The sequence below is a fragment of the Tachypleus tridentatus genome, chromosome 4, assembly GCF_004210375.1.
Source record: "Tachypleus tridentatus isolate NWPU-2018 chromosome 4, ASM421037v1, whole genome shotgun sequence".
NCBI lineage: Eukaryota > Metazoa > Arthropoda > Merostomata > Xiphosura > Limulidae > Tachypleus > Tachypleus tridentatus.
Window position 1 is genome coordinate 90,445,656 of NC_134828.1, and position 18,070 is coordinate 90,463,725.

An 18,070-nucleotide genomic window follows, 5' to 3' on the forward strand; every position below is an offset into this window, starting at 1 on the left:
ATAAAATCAAGACATCACAACATGTGGAGAGACAGTTTTACAGATATTGTTCAGTAACTACAATCAAAACACTTGGAAACTTTAACTGTGACAAACGGTTATTAATCGGAAAACTAAAGATATCTGGCCAGGAACATTTAAAGGTGAATTTTCAACAAATTTAATAATTGCCTTAGAAATTGTACTTTGGTTAGGTATAATTCCTGTGTGGCTGCCATATTTTTAAACACTTTAGGTTTTAAGTAAAAAATGAAACAAAATATGTGGGTCCTCAAACTCAAGTTCCTCTCGGTCGTTCGGCTGTTTCTGTTACGTTTTACAACTGTGACGTAATAGTTGCCAAACACGCTTTGTTTCATGCCTACCATTTTGTTCCTTTCAGTGCTGGTGTTTTATGTAAATCTATCAGTGCTTTTTTCAGATTACATACTTTGTGAGACTATTTTTTGTCTTGATATTGTTACTTTATGTTTGTTTTATGATAACATGGTTACTGGTCAACAAATTCATAGTATTATGCTTCCAATACATCAATATTCAGGCAACTTCCATCAAAGCCTCGAGTCTGGGTATTGCACTCTTCATCTTTTAATCGATTTGACACCTTGTCGTATGAGCGACAACAAACGCACTCTCTCCTGGTTGGCATCTGCTCGCATAAACCACATCTACACCTTGCACAAACATACGAAATATGTCATAAATTATACATTTATGGTAAATATTAAATTAGCTATTCAAACTGCTACATCTAGTTTGATTTTATAGACAGAATTATGACTTATAATTGAAATTCATTTTGTTGCGAGTTATAAATTCCTGGTACAATGATTGTGGAAGGGCCGAGTATTAGTTACCATAGTTGGCAAAGTATAAACAAATAAAACCCAGTCTGTGATACCAATAATTTATAAACACCAGACAGGTTTCGAGATGCTTAAAATTGCATGTGAAATAATACAGACCATATTTGTTGTCATGACATTGGCTTACCATTCTTCCACTGGAGGTATGACCGACTCGTAACCAGCCTGGGTGCTATCAGTATCACTCACAGTTCCGCTACTCTCGCTCGTGGAACTGCCCTCATCACTAGAACTTGTCAGATATGTGTCAAAAGTAACTGTTCTAGGTTCGTTCAGAGTAGGTTCGAATTGATATGGTGCTACTCAACACTGTTCAGAACACAAAGTCAAAACAGACTCTGCCTCTGTTTCTCCAAATGTACTGGCCATGTTTATTTACATTCGATGTACTGACGTTAGTAGCTTGTTTGGCAACTATTACATCACAGCACTTTTCCTAGCGGCAAACGTAAAAACTAGAATGTTCGGATTGATGCTTGGAAAGGGTTATTTCTGTACCAAGTTCTAAGTTTCATTTATTAGCACATATTTTTCATAAAAAATGTGAACCTGCAAAATTAATCAGTACGAGTAGTTCTTTTGACTGTAAAGTGTTTTTTTTTCTGTAAAATTCACCTTTAAACATTTCAAACTTCAGTGAATTAACTAAGAGGACATTAGATATTTGCATTAGGAACAAACTTGTGTGAAGAACAGAGTTAACCAGCATTCTTGTCGAGTGAATTGTATCTGTGTGTCAAAATAAAAGTAATTTGTGCCTCGTAAACTACTGACGAAGTATTCAGTTCCAGACTTGATACAGGACTTCATATTTTTGTTTGTAAATTCATAAAACTTTTGAATATAAATCATTAGTTGTTACAACCATTATCATAAACTGTATTGTTACTTGTGTATTAAAATATATTTGTGTGCATTAATCTTGCTGGCAAATGTCATAAATTTGATACATATTGATCATTCAATTAACTTCTACATTAAAATTTCTGGTTATTTGAAATTGTAAGACATAATATACGTAACATAATAAATCAAAGACTCATCCAGAATAAATTATAATACATAACACTTGTTGTAAAGTTCAAGCCAGTCACTTCCATTCAGCACATTCTCGTGCCAAAGAGAAACAGAAGAGTTACATCTATGTAGCTAACATACTGGAGGATACACCATATGATTTTGTGACTATGCTATGTCTTGTTTTGAAACCAACTGTACACATAAAAACACTCTCCTGGGTACTATGAACTGTAACTGCTAATGTGGAATTGGACTAAGAGAAGCACAAGCATCTGGACAACACTCACCACAGAGTGAAACCAGTGAAAGTAAAATGTAAGGGACCCTGGTGAAAAGAGACAAGATTATGATTAAAATAGATGTTATTAAAAACAACCATGAGGTAGTGGAAAACTCCCTGAAGAAAGCTATCCAAACAAGTACAGAACATGAAACAAGCATCGGAAGAAGTCTGAATACTGGCTTGTAAAAAGTCCCTCACTGGATAAATGAAATGGTTGACAAAAAAACAAATGTTTTGAATATGATGAGACATAACTCAGAAGATGACTCACTTGTAAAGACCAAAATATGCAAAATGGATAGTTTAGAAATGAGAAAATTCAAGGGAAACTGAATGATCCCAATGAATACACAGTTGAAATGATCACCACAAAAGGAAGAAAAGTTCATCTAACATGACAGACCAAAACAAATTATCAATTACAAATTACTGCAAATATGAGAAAAAGATGGCAAAAGAACTGCAGAGATGGATGTATCCCCTTACCTAGTTGCCAAAACTTATAAAGAAAGGTCCTCTCAGGATATAGCATGATCTATCAGGAGAAAGAAATTCCTACAAACATGCCAACAACTCCAACTTATGCCATCAACATGTCAGCAGGCAAGAAAAATATACTTATACCAAGAGGTGAAAAATGACAGAAAACAAAAACACAAAGGAGGCTACAAGGTCCATCTATTCCATTACATAATAAAACAGCAAATCTTCCAGTCTGAAACAGAAAAATCAGAAAGAAGGAGAAAACTAAATAGTTTCTTCCTTCTTCCACCAATAAGAGAGTAGAAGACAGAGAAAAGCCCACAAATCTCACAAGATCAAATGATTAATTGAAGAAAAAAGGTAGAGGTGGGTCCAAATCAGACTTGTAAAAAACTGACTAAGTAAAGAAAGGTGTCAGAAAACAAAATCCAAATTTCCCAAAAGATCAACAAAAAAGGCATCTTGAGAAGCCGTAGGAGAAAACACCACAGGTCAAATGAATGTCTCCATCTCTGAACAGATTAAAACATAGGCAGCTCCAACCAAAAGTGACCCCTCCCTAGACCACCAAGAGATGAAGGATAACACAGGAGATGTGGGGGAGGTGGATTTGAATTAGCTGCCTTGCTGGCAACTGTAATACGAGAATTCATCCTCACAAATATTACATATATTTAAAGGTTTTTTTTTTTTTTGGATGAGGTGGGGGCTATCATTATACTGAAATTCACAAGGCAGCACAAAAATTCCAATCCTTAATAGGATGACACACAACATTTCATTAGGTTTGTTTGTTTTTGAATTTTGCACAAAGCTACTCGAGGGTTATCTGTGCTAGCCGTCCCTAATTTAGCAATGTAAGACTATAGGGAAGGCAGCTAGTCATCACCACCCACCGCCAACTCTTGGGCTACTCTTTTACCAACGAATAGTGTGATTGACAGTCACATTATAACGTCCCCACGGCTGAAAGGGGGAGCATGTTTAGCGCGACGGGGATGCGAACCCGCGACCTTCAGATTACGAGTCGCACACCTTAACACGCTAGGCCATGCCGGGCCTCATATCATTAGGAAAACTATAATCATTGCTTTGTTGAGACAAAGTGATTTCATAATCTCTGCAAGTTACTTATGTACAGTACGAGGATAGAGAGCACATTCATCAGGATGAAGAAATTTGCAAATTATACATTGCCAAGAGCATTTAAGTGAGGTAAGAGACTGGAGCATGCAAGACCATTAGATAAGCAAAGCTGATGTTTAAAAATAGCTATATTGTCAGTGGATGGTATGTTTTAGAATTATTTGACAGAAAGGTATATAGTTATAAAAAGCTCAGTTTACACTATATTTCATGAACTGTTAATCTAAAATTGGTGCATAATTTTCATATTAACATAGATGTAACTACCATTACTTCTGTTGTCTACTTTACCAAATATAGCACTTATGGTGGTTTCTTACCTAAATAAGCTATAGTTAGAGACAGTTAAACTGTATTTGGGTTTTATTTCTATACTTTAGTTAATTATATGTTTTAAAAATCATATTTCAATGGTTTGATGAATTTTATAAGTTTGTCACCTATATTACGAAGAGTTATAAACAAGATGATGCTTATATATCACATCTAGTTCAAGCAATGTGTCTCTGCGAAGAGTCAGCCAAAATAACTAAGTAAGGCCACGAGGCCATTAGTTGATGTGTAAATATTTAACGTGTCAGCGTAAATAATAAAAAGATGAAGGAAGCTTACAAATAAACTAAGTAAAAAGATGGACTTTTAGTGGATTTCTTTGAAGAGCTGAAAGGTTTGTACATATTTTCATTTGTTAATACTAAACAGTTTTTTGCACTGTGTTTTGATGATAATGAATAATTACTGATACAGTAAATAAAACAGAAAATAAAATATAAACACTTACCTTAACTAAAAACACTTAAACACTTATGAGGTCTAAAAGAATATGGAAATGAAATGTGAAAACTCTAAAATTACAGTTAGAACATATATCCTTCATATAAAAATCGATTTGCAGGTGAGCTATCAAAGACCAAGTGCAAATAACATGACGAAATGAATTTTTATTTAAAATAATATAAAAATAAAAATATTTTATTTTTTCTGAAACAACATACTTTAAGGAATGTGTTTGTCAAATTTCAAACCATTTCACCAACAAATATTAGTTGAGATTAAAGTTATTTTTTTGGTTTATTTTGGATTTTTTTCTGATATGACTAAGTGTTATGTAATGACAATATACCTAACATGTAAACATTTTTATTATAAACACTTTGTTCTATACCTTTATTCATTTTAAATAACTGTACATTCTTCATCATTTTATATTTATATCTAATACCTACTGCAGTTGACAGTGTATAAGAAGACCCTGATATTTTTTAGCATATCAAGTGTATTTCTTTTAGGTTTAGCATATAAGATAACATATATGATGTTACTGTTGTAAAGAAGTTATTTTTAAACTGTGTTAACCTGCACTTCGTATCAATCAATACAACCACAAGTGTTTTTTTATATTCTTCAAACAGTACAGACAGCTCAATGCATCATAACTAAAGTCAAACACATAATAAACAACGTTAGGTTTTCATCACAACTGAACTCCTTTTCTATTACAAAAAAAACTGAACCTTAAGATAGTGATGTACTAAAAAAATGTTTACATAATTACGTGCATTAGAGAAACTAACTTTTTTGATATATAAGCAATATTTTAGTATGACAGGTAAGCTCAATACATTTCAAATAAAAATGTCACGATTAGTTGTAACTAGCATGCGAAATATCTTCTAGTTATGAAAAATCGAAATGAACAATACAATATGTAATGCAGCAGTTGGCATGATGCCAGCACAATAACCCAAAAAAGCAACCAAAAGTCAAAAGTATGTAGTTTTGGATAAACATGCTATTGACAACAGTTCTTACTGAAACTGTATTTTTAAACTTATGTTAAAGATGAGAGGTAAAATCATGCTCTGTTTTAAGAATAAGATTAATCCTGACAAAGGATGTTGACTTCAAACATTGATCTGTAATCATAAAACAGCATGTATGTAGGTCTGTTTGAGACCACTATAGCTTCAAGAGGAAAGAACCTAGAACATACTAAGTAGACTCTGAGGGTATGCACCTACGTATTATTACTTATTCAAGAGCAAGTGGATATCTTTTTATGAGGTAAAGTAGTCAAAACCCACATTTAAAGAATGAGTGACTGCTATAGCTCCAACAGCAAAAAAAACCTAGAAACATGAAGTTCTGCTCTTTTACTAAGAAAACCCTGGAAAATGCACCTAGGTATTATCACTAATTCACAGGCTAGCATTTTTTTTAATGAGGTAAACTAGTGAAAAACTACATAGAAAACAATTAGTTCTTTATACAACTTCTAATATACAAAAAAGCCAGTGAGTTTTAGTAACAATGTGTTCTAACAATGGCTTTTATGTCATGTTGCTTAGCAACAAAAGTATAGAAGTTTTACTTTATGCTAAAATGGGTTCAGAATACATGCACTATCAACTTAACCCAAGCAAAACCAGGGACTTTTGCTAGTAAGCACTAAATAAGCAAAAGCTTACAGTTTTTATTTCTTTGGATAGATTGCTAACTGCTTATCACTGGAATGTTTATAAATGGAGCACAGGTTAAGAAAAAAAGTTCTGTTCACAGATATTTTCAGCAATGTGTTGACTGCATAACCAGCATCAGCAAACAAGTGATCACATACTCTTTCCATAAAGCTATTAACTCAAATCAGACTTCTGATACTGAGCAATGTACTTAGAGTGAAAAAATGGTGAAATATTTCCACAAGTTTCCTTCATGACTTCAGTTATCATCTTCATCTAACTCAATAACTGCATTCAGCGAGTTCTGAAGTATGATTACCACTGCTGTGTTAGTGGAATATAAATACAAAGTATATTAAACGTACGAAGGTATTATCACTTATCGTAATGTATTACATACAATACGTAAAAAGTGTCATAAACAGGCATGAAATACGATACTAGTTAGGGAAGCTGCAGGCTTGAGACCCATAGCAACATTCCAGTTGTAACCCCAAGAGCAAGAATTCACATCACAGGTGTAGGAGGTTCAGAAAACTCCAATGGGTAGATAAAATGCACAATGAAACAATGTCAAAAAAGCAGTTAATAGAACACTAATGGAAGTTGGGTGCAAGATTCCTCCTTAATGAAGAGTCTAGTGTTATATGATTTGTCTATATATATATATATATCTAAGATAATTGTCTTGAATGATTTTGCCAAAAATATTAGATAACTGACAGAAATAAGTTCTGTAAGAACCAGTAACAAAGTGGAATTTGATTACAATCTGATGGAATAATCCATTTGTTGCTGGAAGGTCCCACTTATACCAATCAAGTTAAAAAGTATTTTTAAATGCAGATCTGCTAAACTTCTTGAACAATCAGAAAAACGTTAAAAACTGTATGTTTAATTTCACGTTTCTGACTTTGTAAGTTTCTCCACATGTACCTGACTCCAGTAGATGGTAGTAATCGAGGATCTACAAGAAGTTCACTGCACAAACAACCTCATAAGTATGTTATTTCTCAGTCTAACAGTTGTTCATTAAAGTTCAATAATATATGACGTATAAAAAGATAAATATGAAAAACATTAACTGTACTAAAGAAACAAAACATGAAAATGCTAGAAGTGGAATTACTTGAAGATATCTCAGAAAAATCATTACAATAGTTATACAGATTATGACTGAGGGAATTTATTCTGTTAAAATAATTGAAAACTAATATTGTATCTTTGCTATTGAATGTACTAGAAGTTATTACTCTTTAATAAGTGTAAAGCCAAACCTCATGACTAAGCCCATGAGCTGCCCACATGCCCATTACATGAGTCATAAGAGTAATAAGACAACTGATAACCTTTAACCTAGTGATTCTCTCCAACATCACAAGACAAGCAAGGCAAGAATTTAATAAAATGTTTTACCACATGGTCACCAGGTGTCATACACTCAAGTAAGACACATGAGCTAGTGTGACAGTTTTGCCAGCTGGTTAATGAGTAAATGTTTTTAAATTAAACCTATTTCTTTCAATATAACATGTGGGTTTCTAAGGTTACAAAACTAATGTTTAGCACAGGTTAAATAGCCATGCATCACAGCTTAGAAGTTTGTGCAAAGTACTTAAATATTATTCCTTTAAAAAAAAAAAAAAAATTCTTGATTTCAAGAAATTTACATGTACCAGATATCTGGTTTTCTAATTACATTTTTTGTAATAGATACATGCAAGTACTATGAATAAGTTATTTTTTGACCAACAATAGCTTTTATTCAATTGCATAGTTAGTTTAATATTTACAAATTCACATAAACACACTGGAAGAAATTTGACAACAGTCAAATAATTAGTCATCAATTAACAATATTTATATTACCAGTCAAGTGGCTTTTCAGCCATAATTTAAATAATACTTATCACAAAAGATACATCGATAAATACAAGTAAAATGAGATGTCACAATAGTTTGTTTGAAATCTTATCTTAATAGAAATGTGTACAACTGTTGAAAACAAATTTTATTGGACAGCTTAATCTTATCCTAAAGTATATTTCTTAGGTAGACAAAGTATTAATATGTAAACGTGATTGTAACCTGATCCAAAGCCTCGTCCTTTTCGCCTTTTGGCTCTCTCTTTCAACTTCTGCACACTTTCTGAAATAGAATAAATATTTTAAAAAACACATTGTAAGAAACAGGATTCTACAAACATGATAAATTATATACATCAACTTTTATGTATAATTAAAAAAAATTACACCACTAAATTTCCTAATGCTAATATCACTTCTACGTTTTCAAGTACACAATGAATTATACATCGTACTTGTAATTATTACATATACTTTACAGCTATATCTTGACACAAAACTATAATTCAAACAGAAACTATATTCTGTGTTATCAAAAAATGAAAAGTACTAACACACTGTACTGTTTGTTTTTAATTAAAGAGGCTAATGCATGAAAATATGGTAACAATGTATAATTGAAATTAAAACTAAACATTAAAAAACAAAAAGTTGTATGCTACGTAACTACATGACATGAACTGTAAATACTAATCTTATTTTTATAAGCAATATTATAAACAGGTAAATAAGAGACAAGAAATGATTTGTGATCCACTATGGATAACTATTAGCTCTGTGAAACAAGCTGGTTATTTTAGTCTTACCCTACACAGTTCTGTTTATTGTATTCACATATTCTACTTCATAATTTATTATTTTATATTAGGCCTAATAAAAATAATTGAAGCATTAGACTGTATATACATGTATAATGCTTACAAAACAGTAAATACTAGAGTGAAGTTTACAAAACCTTTGACTTTTAAAAAAAAAAAAAAACAATACACTAGAAAACAAATTATAATAAAAAACAAGTTTCAAACAATAATTCACACTTGCATAGACATCAAAATGGGTTTAATCTAAGAAAAAAACGGCTTACATCACAAGAGACAGTACAATGTAGATATTTAAGAATACATGCAAAATGACCAACTGTCTTGTCTATTTTATGTTTTTTGTATTTTTACATTGTATGTACAAATTAGTATAACAAAAATATGAAATAATTTTTAACTGAAATAGTTATATCATATCACTGAATAAATATGTGACAATCATCCTGACAAATGTCAATGTTCTATTTACATGGATTGTTTGTTTTGAATTTTGTGCAAAGCTACACAAGGACTATCTGCACTAGCCATCCCTAATTTAACAGTGTAAGACTAGAAGGAAGGTAGCTAGTCATCACCATCCACTGTGAGCTCTTAGGCTACTCTTTTACAAATGAATAGTGGGATTGACTGTCACATTATAATTCCCCATGGCTGAGAGGGCGAGCATGTTTGGTATGATGGGGATTCGAACCTGCAACCCTCAGATTATGAGTCAAATGCCTTAATCCACTGGGCCATGCCAGGCCACAAGCAAAATATTCAAATTGGGGATTGGGCTATTGAATCTTGCCAAATGCAAGGTTTACATCCAAATCTATGAGATGGCTGTTTCTTCCCTTTTTATTTGGCAAGAGTAGATATTAGCAATATTTCTGACCCTGAGCTTTATATGGAAAATATTGGTATTGACCTGAGTTAAGGAAACATTAATCCCTTGGTGGTATGTAGAAAGAATGAGTGATTAAAAGTTAAATATCAGATCTAAAAGTTTCTCTCATTTATTTTTGATAGGTTAAAAGAAAATGTGCCTAAGAATTGATAAGTTGTTAGCTATTCCTATTTTTAAAAGGTTGATGAGAGTTGATCAGGAAATTTTAGGTCAGTTAAACTTTCTTCTATAGTGAAAAATATTGTATTCTTATCAGAAATATTTTTTTTTAGTATGAAGAAATGTAAGCATATGAATGTGTTAGGCTAAGAATTCTTCTACAGTAGGTATATTACTTACTGGCAATAGACTGACAAGAAACAAACAGTATGCACTAAGTTTGTTTGTAATATACATTAGAAATAAGTTGAATGTATGTACAAAAATCTTTACATTATGGAGATCAAAGCTGTATCTTAAACACTGTACAGTTTTATTCTTGTCAAAAGTCCACTGAGGTCTATTCAATTGCTTTAAAATTCAATGGACAAGCCAAACTATTTTTCTTTATTCAGTTGCAATGGTACCTGTATATAATTCACATACACTGTCTCGTAAGTTACAGCATTTGTATCTTCTACTTCCAACAGCTGTCTGCTTTTTTGTGCTTCCAAATAAACATCTGCCTTTCATCAAAGTACACACAGGCAGGTTCAGCTAGCTTAGAATTCCAATGATAAATTATTTTCATCTCTTTCAAATTATTAATCTGACTCTAACAAATCAACTGTTAGGCCTTTTGCTCCTATGAGATTAATTTTACATTTTCTAAATCTTCTGTCACAAAACTTCTCTTTTTCACAACTTTACTTTTTACTCTTTGTGTTTGCTCATCTTGCTACAGCAATTTATACTTCTAACACTTAGGCTTTCAAGAAATCTCTATAGCCTCGACATCACTGGATCAAAGACACAAAATTAATTGTATTCTTAAGAGGGCTGGTATGGGTATTAAAACTTTAAATTAAGTACAGAACAATGTCAACCTTCTTAGCTCATCTTCAGGTTAACCTGAAAAATCTAATAAAGTTTGAATACCCATTTCACCCATCTTAAGAAAACATTTTTATTTCAAATAGGTTTCTCATCATCACAAACAAAATTAATTAATTAATAATACCACAAACACTAAAGTCTTAAATCTGACAAGTCTTATAAAAAGCAGCTTTAAAACATTTATAAACTATGGTATAAATTAAAGTCAAAACAGTCTCACCAAAATGAATTATTTTCTTACTAATACAATTTTTGAGGATGCAATTTGTATATTTGGATAATGGAGAGGATGTGGACTTCGTATTAGATTCTCAAATAGCTTGCTTTAAACATGAAGGTGTTGCACACAAGGTTAAACAAAAATCTGATCAGTAAGGGTTAGAAAGAATTAGTTAATATTATAAAATGCATAGAAGAGAGAAAGCAAAAGCTTTTTCTTTGACAGATTGTTTAGGAAGAGTATCCATGATGAAACTCTGTAGAATGGACAGCAACTGCCTGTTGTGGAGACACAAGTGTTGAGAATGACATTTCGAAAGTCTTCTGCCTTTCGTCTTCAAGTCCAACTGAAGACGAAAGGCGAAAACTTACAAAACATCATTATCAACACTTGTGTCTCCACAACAGGCAGTTGCCGTCCATTCTACAAAGTTTCATCAAAGCAAATGGTTATTATTTAAGTCGTCAAATTGAGTTTATTGGTAGTGTTGTCCTTATCTCAGAAGTCACAGCTAGAGTAACTCAATTTGTTTTCATTAAATTAGCAAAATTTACTGAGGGCTTTAAACTATTGAGTACTTCTAGTTGTATTGAGGATGTTGAGATAATGGAGAATAAATTTAATCAACTCATAAGAGGAACAAGTAATTGGCAAACAACCTTTAACTACAGCAAGTGCAAGTAATACATTTGTTATTCTAATTATTTGTATCATTTAATCCTTTCATGACAGGCTCAATATAATACACAGGAGTTTGTCTACACACTCGACATGTTGAATATTTCCACTAACTTTTGATGCAGCGTGTACCTTCACAAAATTTAGTAGACTTTTAGTACATGTTACAAGTATTTTTACACAAAAAATCAGACTTTTTTAATGAAACATTTTACTAAAGATTTCTTTGTGAAAATGTTGAGTGTGTTTCATTACCAATCTAAGTACAAAGTGATTTCATGTTATGAATAAAAAACTATTCTCATCCCAAAAAATCTCTTATTTGTGTAATCTCTAAAACCTAATAAATATATTTCAAAGGTTTGTTTTCAGTAATACTTCATATTTTATTATTTCCTACACTCTTAACCATGTGGGATCTGTCATTTGACCTAATTCATAACAATCTCAAAAAAAAGGAAATATAAATTGTTTTTTGTGCTAGAAAGAATACATATTGTAACACAGAACTACAAATATTTAGTCAAAGTAATTTAAGCCTCATTAACACTATATCTACACACACACACACACACACACACACATAATTTTGATTTTCCAATTTATGGTTTACCCTCCTTACATGGTAATGTACCAAACCTATCTATTATAAACATTATAACTTTGCAGTTATTCAGATATTGTAAAATTTGTAACAAATTACAATATTTTAATACTGTTGATATACTGATACAAAAGTTAATAGTTAATAGATTTAATAAAGAAATTTCAGATAAAATTATTAAATTATTCTGTAACAAATACAATAATGTATTAAATAAATACAAAGAAAGGAAAATCAGAAAAATTCTACTAAAATTATTTTTAGTTAAAAATAAGGTCATTTAAAAACTTAGCACTACTTTATGTGGATGTACACCTTGAGCTGCATATAAAAGCATTACAGTCACAGTAAACTCTCACTTTACTGATGTGTTAATTAATGCATCTACCATATTGGGAACAGGAATGCTAACTTTAAGAGGTAAGTTTCATCTTTCTTACCCAGAAATAGCAGCACCTTACTTTCCTTTTTTTCATCTTTTCCTTTTTCTTATTTTAACTTGGGAAAGCAATCACCTTCTAACAACTGTCTGCAGGCAGTAAAGGGTGATAACAGATGTGGGACATTGGGAGTTTGAGCATTCACATCTCACTCTCCTAATATCTATATTTCTAATCTTTTTATGCAAGACAAGCAAATTAGAGGCTAAGAATGATAGATGGTGTATACCCATCACTAGGTGGGTCCTACTTCTGCAATCGCCTCCAAAACCAAGGATACATTTTATAATCCTACCTCGAAGCTTGTACCATAGGATCTGTTTTTAAAAATATGCAGCGTATTTTGTTTAATTTTAATGTGTTCTGTTTATAGCTTAAATATTTATGGTTATAATATACATTATTACACTGATCTTCCAGTCATGCCTAGCTAACATTACACAAGTTGCATTGACATGATGCATGTACACGTTACATATCTAATGAAATAAAACTGATCTTTAGTCTTCCCATCTCGGCTGTGTTTTAGGAAACTAGCATTTTGTAATACACAGTCACGTTATTATACATTAATATATGTACACAGATTATTACCACTTAGATTTAAATTATTAAACTTATTTGTCTTAAAATATAAAAGAATAAATAAATAAAACAAACAACTCTCTTCTCACTACAACTTTAAACTCAGTTGTTGCTGGGTATAGATTGCTAAACCTTTTAAAATTATGCAACTGAAGAATGTCAAAAAAATGTTTAGGTTTTATATATACAGTTGAATAACTAAAAAAATCATAAATAACTATACTGATATATACAATTTCACTATAATTTATTAATCTTAGTAATTAATAGATATTTAGATTTTTAAAAATATGAAACTTCAAGAAGAATAAGACACAAAAATCTTGGTTCAAAAGAATGTGGTAGCCTTTTCACAAATTAAAATGGCTGAGAAAATTACTAATGGACATTTTAAGCTGCCAATTGGTCATCAACATGTCATATATTGATGTAAGTGTACTGGGTGGCCCATAAGTCCCTACCCATCCATATGTTATTATGTTATATTCAATTATGCACGTATGAGTTAAAGGCAGCTGTTACTGTGGCATTTGGAACAATAACCCCTGCTATGATGAGGAAAATGTCTCACAGAACATGACATCACATAATATTATGCAGCAAGAATAAGGGACAGCACACAGATACACTGGATACATAAGATATATGGATGGGTATGGATTTATGGGCCACCCTATATACAAGAGACCGCTTCCAAAAATGGAAAGAGGTGAATGGGGCCCATTGTGTTTGATTCAGTACATAAGCTATATCTCAGCAAAATAAAACCATACAATATTCTTATTTTATATTCTTTTTAATCAGTAACCTGAGTTCCTAATTTATACAAAACTATAGTCTTGGTACGATGAGGAAAATGTCTCACAGAACATGACATCACATAATATTATGCAGCAAGAATAAGGGACAGCACACAGATACACTGGATACATAAGATATAAGGATGGGTATGGATTTATGGGCCACCCTATATACAAGAGACCACTTCCAAAAATGGAAAGAGGTGAATGGGGTCCATTGTGTTTGATTCAGTACATAAGCTATATCTCAGCAAAATAAAACCATACAATATTCTTATTTTATATTCTTTTTAATCAGTGACCTGAGTTCCTAATTTATACAAAACTATAGTCTTGGTATTTTGACACGAATATTTAATTTTAAACACTGCTACATTCAACATACTGTGAGAATCACTAAAACCTGTATTTAGGCGTGTTCTTTTAATATTCACTTTTAAATTAGGAAGTCAACTCATATATTAAAGTTTGAGTTGTAATCTAAAATTTAATTCCAAACTTGTTGACATAAATTCATAAAATATTTGTTCAATAAAATTTTGAATGCAACTGAGAAAATGCAATGGCATGACCTTTTACCGGTGACCCATCTTGAAAGGGTTAATATAGATGGGAAGCACTCAATAGCACCACTAAAATAAAAATAAAAAATTCTGATACAGCATATGCAAGTCTCACAAGTCTTCTAAGCATTGCTCTGTTAGTAGCAGTAAAGCTAACAGAATTATAAATGCACTGATTATGAATCAAATGCAATAATTATCTCCATATATAAACTAACTCTGATTGCATTAGTAATTCTACATACAGGTTTGATCTCCTTATTTAAGAAATGTTATTAACTCACTAGAAAGAATTAAGATAGCCTTACAGGGATAAGATTAAGTCTCTAATTTATTTTCTCTTGAGAAAAGTAAGATGTGATCTTACTGATGTTTACTAGATTGCCTGAAAGATCTATAAGACATAGAACTCTAATTTCTTTGTGCTATATTCTAACAGGACAAGAAAACACAAGCTTAATATAAGAAAAACAATGACTAATATCTAAAGAAACTTATTTTTTAAACAAAATTCACTTATAAAATGAGGTGCTACTAACAGTGTTACAAAAAATAAAAAGTTACAAAAGTTTAAGTATACAATGATTTTTCTCTGAAAACAAGATATGGAAGATTTAATTATACCTCTCTCTAGATTAAGTATTCAAGAATAATAATAGAAATTTGTGTGCATTTATCATGATTAATTTAAGAAGCATGACTGGATTTTAAAGTGTACAAATCATACCCGTCACTTCTATTTTTACTTTATAATGATGACTATAAGCTAAAACTAAATAAGGAAATAAGAAATTTACTCCTACAAATTACTTGTATTCTGAATTACAAGAATCAAAATAACAAAAAATAATAATGAATAGTTACTTCATATTAAAATTAATATATTAAAACCAATCAAAACAGGTTAACAATTTGTCTCAAATGGTACTATACAAGGCAATCACAACATTTTTAATCTTATAAATGTAAGTTATATCTCAGCCCTCGCACACATTGTCATTGTTATTTTAATGTCAATAATAACTAAATATGCTAATTCATAGGTCATGTAATAAAGGCATACTGGTAGGCATAATTTTTTATACTTTATCAATTTATGTTACAATTTATAAATACAATCAGTCACCAGGCCTACTACTTTTTTGTTTTTTTATTGTTATACCAGTCCTACTACTACTAATACTAGTATCTCTAATGCTCGCGCATTCCCAAATCCAAGCACCAAGTCTGTACAGACAATCACTAATCTTCAGAGAATAAATAACCAATCTCTCATATTCAAAAAAGGGTTATTTCAATTTTAAAGATAACTTTAACACACACATAACAGTTTATTAAAGTTTAAACTCACGATCTCCTTCTTCATCTACTTCGAAATCTTCCCCACCGCCATCTAAATCTAATACGTCCGCCATCTTTTTAATTCTTAACACAATAAACTATTACAATACTTTTACATATTGTGACGTAATAAATCAACGATAATAATAATAATAAACGTTCAATAAATAATTTATTTTTATTTGTCGTATATCAAGTGACCCACTTAAGCTATACAATAAGAGTAAATAAAAAGCTTATTTTTATCTTCTCATTACTTATATAAGAATAGGGTAAAATTGAGTTAATACGAAAAAAGTATAAAAATGAAAAAGTCCAATATTCAACAGAGAATAGAATATACGAATAGGTGAAATATTTTCACGTTTGCTCACCTTGCTGGACAAAAAGTGTTTTTTCAAATGCAAAAAGAAAGCGAAACAACTGTGTTATTTTTGCTGTTACATTCCTGATAAAGGAATTATCATGCGCAGTTTTGTTAAAAAAGTATATGCTTCCTTTGGGTACATGATGAAAGAATTTTTATTTGAAAGTTGACAGAATCAACATATGTGTTTTGAATAGTAAAATATATCATCTTGTAATTGGGATCCATTAAGAAGTGTAATATACAAATTTCAAAAACAAAGGAAAAAGAAACATATAGAAGAAAAACAAAATGAACAAGTAGGGATAAAAATGAGAACATACAGAGATTGTAGTTATTGGTAATTCCTTAGCACTGCACGTGAACAGGAGAGTCTATCAGGTAAATATGGAGAAAAAATATACTATGTCATCCAGGAGTGAAGAATATAACTGACAGATAAAATGATATAGTAAAGGGTGCTAACAGTATTTGTAAAGCACGTGAAGGTTAATGATGTAGTGAAGGTTAGATCAGAGGAGATAACTGATAAATATAAGTGATTAATAAAAGCATTCTAAAAATGTCATAATAACTTAATTTTGTCAGAGACACCACCAAGATTATAGTGTGAGGATAAAATTATAATTAGGGCACTAAGGTTGAATGTTAGGTTTATATCAACAAGCAGAATGGGTCTGTGGGGTTGATTAAATGACAAAATAGAGCTTTTTCTGGAATAGATGCTTTACATTCCAGTATGATAGAGGCTGAGTTGTTTGTAGGGGCAGCTTTAAATCGGGCCTAAACAGTGGTGAGGTTAAAATAATGAAGTAAAAATAACATGTAGAGAAAATTATAGTGTAGAAACAAAGAACAGGAGTAGTTTTAATGCTAAAAGTAAAAGAAGTAATATGAATGACGTTAGAATACTACTTTTAACGGGGGTTTGATGTAAGGAAAGTAACTCAAACCTAAATAAATGTAGATATTCTTTATGACAGAAATACCTTTCAAAATCTGTAAGAAATTGGCGCTATGAGATTAAATATGGAATCAATTTGCATAAAATATACATTTAACAAAGGTATGATTGTTCACATAAAATCAAGTTAAAAGTCAACATATTATAACTCTTTTGTTACACTACATGGGGAGCTAGATTTAAATTAGCATAAATATGTATGTTTTACTAAAGTACTGTACTATCTTTATGCAGAATTATTAATTAAAAATTTTCTATAAAACAGTAGTATACTAGCTATTTCAATTATTCGATGTAATTTACGTATATGTCTACATTACTAAGATAACATGCTTGCATGCTCCGATCTTCTGGAAAATTTTTTCCACAAATAACAGTGTCATATAAATTGTATATTAAAGTTAGAGCACGCAGTCTTTCTTCGGTAATTATTCAACAGGTGGAGAGCAGATGCAGTACTTTCACGTAAACATGAATTTTGTGGCAGTGTGGTGAAGGGTTTCAATCTTTAAGTTTCAAAATGCCAACAGAAGCCATTGAATGTGACAGCACAAAATGCTCGTGCTTTGTCAGGAGAATGTAGAATACGTAGAAAACGTTAAATATCAGAAGCATCTATCCTATAACTATATAAGCATATT

The 18,070-nt window shown here is 31.2% G+C and overlaps 1 protein-coding gene across 1 annotated transcript in view; it reads right to left on the reverse strand.

Annotated features, from left to right (window-relative positions):
- Positions 1 to 16,234, reverse strand: part of tsu (40S ribosomal protein S12 homolog tsunagi) — a 29,237-nt gene extending 13,003 nt beyond the window's left edge. The window contains exons 1-2 of the mRNA XM_076499947.1: positions 16,109 to 16,234; positions 8,346 to 8,405 (exon numbers count right to left, since the gene is read on the reverse strand). Of these exons, the coding sequence (XP_076356062.1) occupies positions 8,346 to 8,405; positions 16,109 to 16,172 (124 nt within the window). The 5' untranslated portion in view covers positions 16,173 to 16,234. The remainder of the gene's footprint in view (positions 1 to 8,345; positions 8,406 to 16,108) is intronic.
- Between the last annotated feature and the right edge of the window lie 1,836 nt (positions 16,235 to 18,070).